This window comes from Curcuma longa, chromosome 14 (genome assembly GCF_044706935.1).
Source record: "Curcuma longa cultivar G26 ecotype Majalengka, Jawa Barat chromosome 14, ITB_CL_G26_1.1, whole genome shotgun sequence".
Lineage (NCBI taxonomy): Eukaryota > Viridiplantae > Streptophyta > Magnoliopsida > Zingiberales > Zingiberaceae > Curcuma > Curcuma longa.
Genome location: NC_133874.1, coordinates 7460442 through 7470587, shown reverse-complemented (window position 1 = coordinate 7470587; position 10146 = coordinate 7460442). Strand labels below are relative to the sequence as shown.

The 10146-nt window shown below is 35.3% G+C and overlaps 1 protein-coding gene across 1 annotated transcript; it reads right to left on the bottom strand.

Annotated features, from left to right (window-relative positions):
• Nucleotides 1–68: 68 nt before the first annotated feature.
• Nucleotides 69–10033, bottom strand: LOC141844779 (preprotein translocase subunit SCY2, chloroplastic). The gene is made up of 15 exons (XM_074732772.1): nucleotides 9606–10033; nucleotides 9020–9514; nucleotides 8116–8204; nucleotides 6259–6338; nucleotides 6071–6160; nucleotides 5559–5650; nucleotides 5079–5162; nucleotides 4189–4330; nucleotides 2719–2838; nucleotides 2454–2583; nucleotides 1622–1745; nucleotides 1423–1529; nucleotides 620–685; nucleotides 461–511; nucleotides 69–368 (listed from the first exon to the last, which is right to left on the bottom strand). The coding sequence occupies exons 1-15, from the start codon at nucleotides 9679–9681 to the stop codon at nucleotides 363–365; spliced, it is 1752 nt and encodes a 583-aa protein (XP_074588873.1). The 5' UTR covers nucleotides 9682–10033; the 3' UTR covers nucleotides 69–362.
• Between the last annotated feature and the right edge of the window lie 113 nt (nucleotides 10034–10146).

The following is a 10146-nucleotide window of genomic DNA, read 5'->3' as shown; positions in this document are numbered from 1 at the left end:
CATTTTGGTTTAATAGTTCATCAAAGAAACAGCCTATGATCACAAAAGAAATTATGCTTTCCTGAAGGACAATAGAACGATCGATACGATTCTTATTGATGAAATAATTTGAACTACTATAGCTAATACATTGATACTCTGAGCATCAAAGAATGTACCAACAAAGTGACGATAACGACGAAAAAAAGATACTTGATTACGACTCAACATGCTAATACATTCTGGTAGCTTACGATGGTGAAGGAAATCATCTTGACCTGCAAAATTCAATCTCATTGTTGATTCCAGCCTTTTCGAGATACCAATCCTGATGACATCCCTCTTTTACAGCATCATGTAGCTCTACCACTTGTGCAATGCCATCAAATCTGCAAGTCCAAGTTCACGCATGCAGTAAAAAGAATGTAAGTTGAAATTTCATGGTACTTAACGAGCGAACAGGTAGAACAAGAAGCATTACCTTTGTAACGCCTTTGCAATACCCGAGCAGTACCATTATGATCCAATGTCCCTGGTTTTACTAGAAGTGAAGTTTTAAAAGCAAGTTGCATTAACATGTGATCACCTCATTGAGATGCATTTGTGTTTTGAGAAATTAAATGCCATATCTTCTTAAAACCTTGCTCAGAGCTGGCATCACATTATATGCCTGATATGATCTTCTCAATTCTATAATTGATCCTACCTGAAATAAAATATTAAAGAACCACTTAAATTGACAAGGCCTTTTGACAACACTAATATGTAGTACGAGCATATATTCCTTATCATAAAGACATGAACTAAATAGCATCCATGAACTAAAATGCAAATACTGAGACAACTTAACCTTTTATGATAGAATATATTTTGCATGCCATAGATCAGAGAAAGACATTTGGAAAGGATCAGTATTAATACTACAGTTACTAAACAACGTTGTTGTTTGTAAAAAAGAAAATCATAAGAAATCATGGAATCCGACATAATACTGAGAATTGATAATCATTCAGCTATTTCCCCCCAAAATAATGTCTAATAGATTAAATCAGCTCATTGTGCTTGACTAGCTATTTAATTTGATTGGCTTTTGTGCCTAGATATCGCCAAAAAGATATTTTGAGGCTTCTGGCTCGGTTTGACAAGACTACAATCAGTCGATAACGGAGTCTCTATGCTTTCAACATACCTCATTCGTCATTGAGGCTTTGATGACTGATGAGTATTATTTATTACTATGAAAGATGTTACCAAGAAATTGAAGATTTTGTGCTCGTTATGCCATCCCAAGCATATTATGTACAAAATCAATTGCATGTGGCTCAAATAATCCCAGTACTATTCAGCACAATTAAGAAAAATGTCATTCAACATATTCACATCTTAGCTTATCAACTAAATAACTCACTTGTATAAACAACAAAATTATTAAATTGCACTTACAATTATTAAAACTGATGTAAGCCCAACAGCAAATCCCTCATTGATACGACGTAAATAGTGATCAAGCAAGGTAGAAGATGTAGCCAACACACTCAATAACAATCCTCCTGCAATATCCACGGATAAAACATGCTTCTGTCTTACATAAAGAGAAATCATCTACCATTGAATATAGTGAGGATATTCTAGCGATTCATACCCCAAAATCGAGTTGAAGTTTGAATTTTTGTTAAATACTCTATGGTTGCTTTTCCAGGTTTAATGTTCGGTATCCTGGCACCCATCTTTGTCATGTAATCAGCAATCTCTTTTGGTAAGTTTGCCTAAAAATTGGATAGAAAATTGGTTAATCATGAGACATAAATGGGAAAAATGGAAGAGCAAATATTCATGTAGTTCCACCTAAATACCCTTTCTGAGCATAGGCCAACAAATTGATTAATAAATCAGCTCTATCTGATTCATATGCCATTTTTTGAATATAAGAATAGTGACTTCAGAATTTACCTACCATATTAATTAGAAATCCTTGTTTGCGCACGTTAAAGCAGAAAACAGATTCAATCATCAGATGGATGCAATATATATTTTTCTATAGATAAAATTCCATTCTAATAGACATTAATGCGGCTAATAGTAGTTGCATCTAGTACAAACCAATTATTTTTCCTTTTCTTTTGCTCATTCTACCTTCTATCTCTTTTCATTTCAATTCTAGTAAAATGGACTTTATTTCAACTTGTTGTCTATATCCATAAAAGAGTATCAAACATAACTAGTAGAATAAGACAAATAGCTTCAAATATTCTACTTAAACTGTGAAACCACAAATATGAAAGCAAATTATTTAGTAACCAAATGTAACTTATAGATCCTCCAAGGTTCAAAATCTAGAATCATGTCGAATCCATACAAACATATATTTGAACACTTTTAAAGTAGCTTTGTGAAATGCATATCAAAATAAATAGATACACCCAAATAATTGGAACAATTTTTTTTAAAGAAATAATCAGAAGAGATATACTTACGATGTCAAATATGTTGAACAAAAAGACACAAAAAGCATAAATTGTATAATAAATCCATGGTTTTGCACCAACGGAAGTCCCAGGGTTTAGTATCTCTTTCAAATTTTCCCAAAATGGTGAGCCAAAGATGCTGTTAGAAAAGGTGTCTTTATGTTAGATATATGAAGCAACAAAATATAATTATGCAGGGAATCATCAAAACAGATGCCATTTTTTCTAGGGAACAAAATATATTTGATTGGACCAAAGAAAAGAAAAAAATAACCTTGCCATAATACTTGGAAAAGCCAACAGATATGTGGTAGTAAGAACAGGCTGCATTCCAGTAGGATTAATATTGAAAGGTATGTATGGCTCCACTTCAGTAACTGGGGACCCGCCATTTCTAAGAAACCAAAATAACTGATTCAGTAGTTATGTGAGTGATACTAAAGAAAGCACTTGAAAACAAGAAGGAAAATAACAACACTGAAACACCGCGTTCAGGAAAGAAATGCTATATCTGTCAAAATGTATGCAAATTGTAATAGTATTTACTCCAAGCCAGAGAAGTGAAACTTGGATTTCTAAGTTTTTTTTAAACAGAGAAGTGAAACTTGGATTTCTAAGGTTTTTTAAACAGAAACATCACAACTTAATTAGGAATGATGCTTAAACAAAATCACGATAGAAGTAAACAAACGCTCGAGCTAAATATAAGGAATGTATATTAATAAGCCAGTAAGACAAGATACTGGATCTCCACCATAGCATGTTTCTTTATGTAATTGATCATGACGCTGTGAGCTCATAGGTGGTCCCAATATGCAGTGAAGGTGGGTAAGTCTAAGAGGCATGTCTAAGGTGGGTTAGGTCATCAGGATGAGTGATTATGGATTTTGTGTCATTCTAGAACTATTTTATTATGCAGTTTTGGCATTGGCTACTTAAGATGTTTTCATTTCATTCCATTATATTTCCAGTGCCGTAATTAGTAGACTATATGTGGCTTTCTATTCAATTGCGTCATAGTGGCAATTCTAAGGAATGTATTTATTTTCCTTTTTCAACATACACCTAATCAGGAGAGAAGACAATAAAAGAATAACAGTGTTGGAAAAAAGGAAAAAAATAAAGAAAGAGACAAAACAGAAAGATAAGAATGGATAGAAAAACAGAAAAAATAGCAAAAGTTGACTTTGGCCAGTCGGGTACTAACATGTGACAAGTACAAAAGGAATTTCAGTTTACATATTAATAACTTCTTGTTCTAAAGAAACTGCAGCAAAATTGTTCAACTTAATCAATACAAAACCTGAACAATATCAATAAATCATATTTCACTTTAACTTCAACATAGTGATGCTGAATATTTAAATACTGAAAGTAGTATTGTATCACATACTCTCCAGTTCGTAAACAATTCCAGATGATAAACATTGAGAAAATTAAAACAAATCTTTTTAGCTCGTGTGAAAACTTTTAATATTCTGAAAACTAGTGAAACTAACTGCAGTTGTTTAGTTCCTGAGTTTCAGCAAGAACTGAACAGCATTATTTACACTTAGCTTTAGTCTTGTTTTTTAATTATATAAAGAGGATATAATGACCTCAAAATATGATGGATTGCTCAGAGATTGTAAAATGCCTAAATGCTCAGACTGAATGTAAGTGAATCCAAAGAGAATTAGAACTGTTTATAGTAAGAATACATTAACTTTGACCACATAACAGAAAGAACATAACATGGCATCACCTTGTTGAAGAAGCAAGTTTAAAACCATAATATTGTAGCTTGATCTTCCTACAACCTTCAGTAACTAGAACAGCCCACATAGTCACCACTGTGAAAATCCCAAGAACAGAAAATATGTACGGCCACCAATTCAAGATGTTCCCTGAATCCAGATCAGAAAAGTAAAATTTGAATGATACAGAGAAATTTGTAAAAAAAATGCATAAAAATTTATTAATGGAAAGGAATATGATTAAGTGAATGCTGTGTTGTTTATTTAAAAATCTACTCCAGCTTAGATACTAGTTGTCATGTGCTCTACTAGTTGAAAGTTGCAACCTTAAATGAGAGAAACATACCTAATTGGGAAAAAATTGCTTCAACATTTTTCAGTATTTTTGTATTTTGGAACTAATTTTTATAGTATAAATATACACAACATTTCTTACTTAAAAGAATAGTGCCTTTTACCTGAAATATACAATTTTTTTGCTAAACAATCATATACACAATCAATCAGATTGAGATGCCCATTTCATGTAGTGCTACAACAACATCATTTACACACAAGGCCAAATTGATCAAGTCTTTGTTAACAACAACAGTACCATATCAAATTAAGTGCTATAAAGGAATGAAGTTAAAGCAAATTGAAGAATATGCAGTTTCTTTTATCATACGCAAATAATTTAAGATGTCCTATAGGATATAAATTTTGCCAATATCAAGATACACCAACCAGTTTGACAGATAGTTAACAGGAACATTTATATATATAGCCTTGCATAGAACTAAATTGGCATGATCCGTCATTTTCAAATTGTTGGAAAAAACACAGCTTGATGATGATGAGAATGATAACATGAGAAATGAGTGAACAACGAATATAAAAATTAGGCAAAAAAACTAACCAGATAATTGAGACAGCATCTTGTGCAGTGTCTCAGTATAACCAGTCAATATGCTAACACAGATTATTAGTGATGAACCATGACCTGCAATATATAGCCAAAAAAATTGAAAACAGATAGAGAAGTCACTGAAAATTTCTTTATATTCTTAGGACATAACATTTACTAACTGAACGCTAACACATAGGACCAGGTTGGATTTGTAAATATAACACCATTTGTTGCTACTAAAATTTGGAGGGCATCTTTATCAGAGTTTTATGCCGTCTTCCTCTTGTTTAGAGCTTACATACATAACCTGAGTTGCTTGCTGGAATGAAGTATTGTGGTACTACTTGCTACAGAATTTACAATAAGACTCAAAACACAACCCCAGTTTGGAATTTGTGGAGACAAATGATCTACACAAAGGCATTCAATATGTGCATTGGCATTGTCATAAATAAGAACAAGATGGATAAATATTTGTTGAGAAAGTACCAAATCCAGATTCTGATATCGTATCACAAATCCATGTCATAGACATTGCACCAAGAACTAACAGGAAGCTCGTAACCATAACATGCTTGACCCTGAAATAATATTTGTTACTCATGATATTAGACAACTAGAAAGTTTCATATTAAACAACCAAACATGTCAAATTAGTATGATACAAACATAAATACTATTTATGAGAAGCAACATATATAAAGCTTCCTATTATATTTCAGGAAAATAGTTAAAAGAAATCAGTAAGATACAAATACAAAGCAATGAGCAGTGACAAGAAAACCATCAGAAAGAATAACCAGGCAAAACTAAAATGAAATAGCGTTGACCTAGTCTTACATTATCATGATTAAGAGTTTATGATCGAAACACTATAGATTTGCTGGGCCTTTCATAGTAGGTGAACTAGATCACTTCACATAATAATAACATTGATAATAATAACGTCATAATAATAACGTCCAGCAGCAAACTTTGACAATATTCTTGGCAATTTTTACCTGCTACTAGCAGCATAGATTGAATATTGCAGTGAGTAAGAAGCAACCATAACAGCCCCAAGTATTGCAAACGCCAATGAGGTCCACCATCTAGAACCAAATCAGAGAAGACTTGTTACAGGTATTAAGAATGGACAAAGCATTCAGAAGATGGATCAATCTCACTGCATGAGATACATAGAACACACATATAGCTTTTAATCTTCTCATGACCATCCAAACCTTCCTTCCGTAGCTTTACCAGGGAAGGAACAACATGGCAGAGAACCTGTCAAAAATCTCATGATTTTAGTACAAAGACTAACTAAAGAAATATTCATGACAACTGAAGGGAAGAAAGGTCTCTAAGATCTAAGATTCACTGGTCTAATAGCTACATCAGATTGCACTCCATACTAGCATTCCACTTTGGAGTTCTTAAAATAAACTAATTATTTTAGTGCAGACTTAAAGTTAGAATATTGTCTAACTGATACCTGACCTAAATGGACCTTACTAAGATAGTTTCACAAGTTTTATTGAAGCAAATCAAAGTTGGTCCAAATGTTCAGCTGTTCTATGAAAAATGAAATGAATAACTTAGCATTGTTGGGCCAGAGAATGCAAGACATAGAAGGTAGAAAGGAGCTAAACTTTAATGCAATTTTATGAACGAAGCGTCACATGGTCTCATGCATGGGAACTCTCAAACAGGAACCATCGCACCTTACCCACCAGGTTGCATTACATAGTTCAAGAATCATTATACAGTCATTGTAGAGATAAGCAATAGCTAACCGAATGCCATAGTATTCTTGCAATTAAACTCTGATCAACACAAACTGATATTAGCCTAGTCATTTGTTGATTACAGACTGGATATCTTGAAATGTATAAGCACAGACCAACTGGCAAGACAATCACTTGACATGGCCCGATTGCACACGGAACAGGCCATGTTTGTCCTATTGCACAGTTATCTGGTGCATAAGACCTGTAATGTTGCATCACATGGATAAAACATGGAGCAGAGTTTCACAAATTGGCTCCAAGGACTTATAAGCAAATACATGTTCTCAGGTGAATAACAATGGGCTTAGTCGCATTCTGCATAGCATAGCAATCAGATAAATAAACTATGCAAATAGCCACTTTACATATTTTATACATAAGTCTCTATAGACAACATGCGAGAATAATCCTGAGGATCTCAGCCTACACATTGTCACATGGGAAGAAACAGACCAGCTAGACAGACAGCAACTGGGAGATTGATTTTGACGTCTTGTTTAACTGGGATCATAGCCACCAAATTTGCATTAGAATTTACTAAAGGGCTAACATAAGATAGGTAATGTGGATGTGATTTTTGAAGGATATGTATTTCCTACATATCTGCCAATGCTGATTACAAGCTTGGATGAAAATGGTTGAGGATTGTGTTAGGCTTAGATGGTTGGCATCAAAACTCCTACACATGAATAGGAATGAAACAGAAGATTATATATATCATGAATTAGGCTGAGTAAAACGGACATAATATCTTTGCTATGGATAATAACCTAGCTGGCAGGCACCAATCAATACCAGCCCTATGTATAACTCAGTGTGGGTACTGCAATCATCAGAGCTAAGATTAGTACACATATTGACTTTATGTAGTACCTTGAACAAGTATGCTTAAGATATATTTGTCCTATGTAAAACTGCTGGTATAGCTACTGCAAGAGAAAAAGTTGAAATTATAACAAAAGAAGTTAAGATCAAGAATTCATATGAAAGTGGAATATATAGCTAAAACTTGGTCAACCAACATCTAGCATGCCAAAGGCACAACTGAAGTTCTCTTAAAAGAGGTTGGTGCTTGATGAAGAATTCAACATACATATTTCTTGCAGGAAAAAAACTAGGAAATCAATACGGCATCTGAAATCAAGATGATAGTATATGATTAAGGAATCGTGACATAAGATAATGGTTTTATCAAGTTTATCATATAGAAAATAAATTTCTCAAATATACAATGGAAGAAACTCCACAAGCTAGAGAATTTTAGAAGTCAAAACCTGCATAAGGATTGAAGCTGAAATCTGGGGACCCAATCCAAGTTGGAAAAGCGATAGCTTCAGTTCACCAGTAAAGTCGCCAAGCTCATCTGCATACCATGATTAACATGCTAACTAGACTGACCTCACAAATAAAAATAGTATTAAAAATGAGTAACAGTACAGGGAAATGTTCATGCAAGTGCAAAAGTGGCTAAAGGAGAACAGCACAACCCACAAGGGTGATGCATGCCACAAAATTTTCATGCCACAATAAAGAAACTTTTTATTCTACATTTAATACCCAACAAAATAATTTGCATCAACTTGAAGTGCAAGTTATGAAAGCTAGTTAATGTAAGTGCCACCAACCTGTCAAAGTGTTACTCAAAACATGTAAAGGAACAACTTCCATGATATGCAGAAGTTATTGGACAGAAGATAAGTCAATCACATCAATGAAAGCTAACCTTTATTTCCTGTGAGGGAAAAATTTTATATCAAATGGCAAGAGATTCAAAAACATTCAAGCAATTGATTTGGAATATTTCTTTCCTTATCAAATTGGTTAAAATTTGGAGGCTAACCACAATATTTCACAATGAATTAAGCACCATGTTTGGCTAATATTGGATGATCCAGACTACAATTGAAACAGATTGAGAGATGTAGCAACATCCCTCAATGACTAATTTGAATTGGAACACCCAGTTGATGACTTCATATTTTCACACACATTATACCATGATAAGGAGAGAATCATGTAGCATTCTTTATTGCAATCTCTCACATAAGCTCCCGAAGTTCATGTCCTTTTCTATTCGTTTAATTTTTTCCCATTCATTTATTTTATTATAATTTCCTGCTTTAAAATAATTTGGCAAAACTGCCGATCAACCATGCAGAATAAAGTAAAAGAAAATACCTGTCGATCCAGCAGCAAAGCTAAGATATGTGTCTGGAATCAACCTACGATCAAATCCAGGTAGAGGAATGAAGTAGCCCAGACGGCTTGCAATGATCAGCACAGCCGTCACAAAGAGTCTTCTTCTGATCTCGCTTTTGAAGAAGGATTCTGCTGCATCATTGATTATAGAGCCAAGTCGAGTTAAGTTCAAGAACCTATTGTTGAACCTCTTAGATACAATCTTCTCAGAGGCTGCCGCAAGTGCAGGATCTTTCCCATTTGGCCCAAGAAGATTATCAGCTTCAACATCGCTCTTCACGAAAAGAGGCCTTTTTGCAGCCTCCAACGATGGGGCTGGCATCATGTCTTTGTCTAAAGAGCAGAACAAAACGGAACTCCTCGAAGGGCGCAGACCAACAGTTTTGTTGGAGGACAATGAAATTCGCGGTCCGTCACGGAGGCCTCCGGTCAACCGAAGATTGCATTTAAGGCACCTACGTGCCGATCGTAGTTCTGAAACCAGCGAAAGGGAATGAGAAAGAGAGAATTAATCGGTGGAGCAAGAGGATGGAAGAAAACCAAGGACGAGGAGAGTAAAACTCACGCCGGTGCTCAGGGAGCTTGCACTCAACAAGGTGAAAGAGGTCGGCTCTGCGAGCAGCAAAGGTGGATATTTCCATTTCTAGGACGAGATGAGGACTATGAGCGCCACGCTGGCCGTCGTACGCCTTCAGCGACCTCTCCGGTGCCAAACCCTAAAACTAGCAACTTGGAAACCCTCGGCTACTTAGCGAGCACTTATTTCCATTTCCAGGGCGAGATGAAGAGAACGAGGACCATAAACTTGGACGATCGTGTTCGACACAGTTTGGCGTTGGCCGTCGGAAGCGGCTGGTCGGAAAGGGCATATGACGAAGCCTTCAGTAACCTCCGCCCTGAAATACCCTAGCGATTGGAATGCCTCCGGCGGCCTTCGCCGCTCTACCAGGCGCTCTTCGCAGCCGCGGAGAAAGCGGGCGATAGCAAGAGAGCGACAAACGATGGGAGAAGCAGATGGCCAGTAGTTTTGTGCAGGGGACGAAGCAGCAGCTGCTTTCTTGAAGTACAATTTTGCCCCTAGATTTTGTCAGTTTGAATTGGGCTTA

Excerpts from the sequence above, each read along its gene's own strand:
- LOC141844779 (XM_074732772.1), bottom strand. The coding sequence starts at position 9,681 with ATGGAAATATCCACCTTTGCTGCTCGCAGAGCCGACCTCTTTCACCTT. Across the intron at positions 5,163-5,558 it reads GATATCAGAATCTGGATTTG|GTCATGGTTCATCACTAATA; the intron begins GTACTTTCTCAA and ends TATATATTGCAG. Across the intron at positions 686-1,422 it reads TTACATCAGTTTTAATAATT|GTAGGATCAATTATAGAATT; the intron begins GTAAGTGCAATT and ends ATTTTATTTCAG.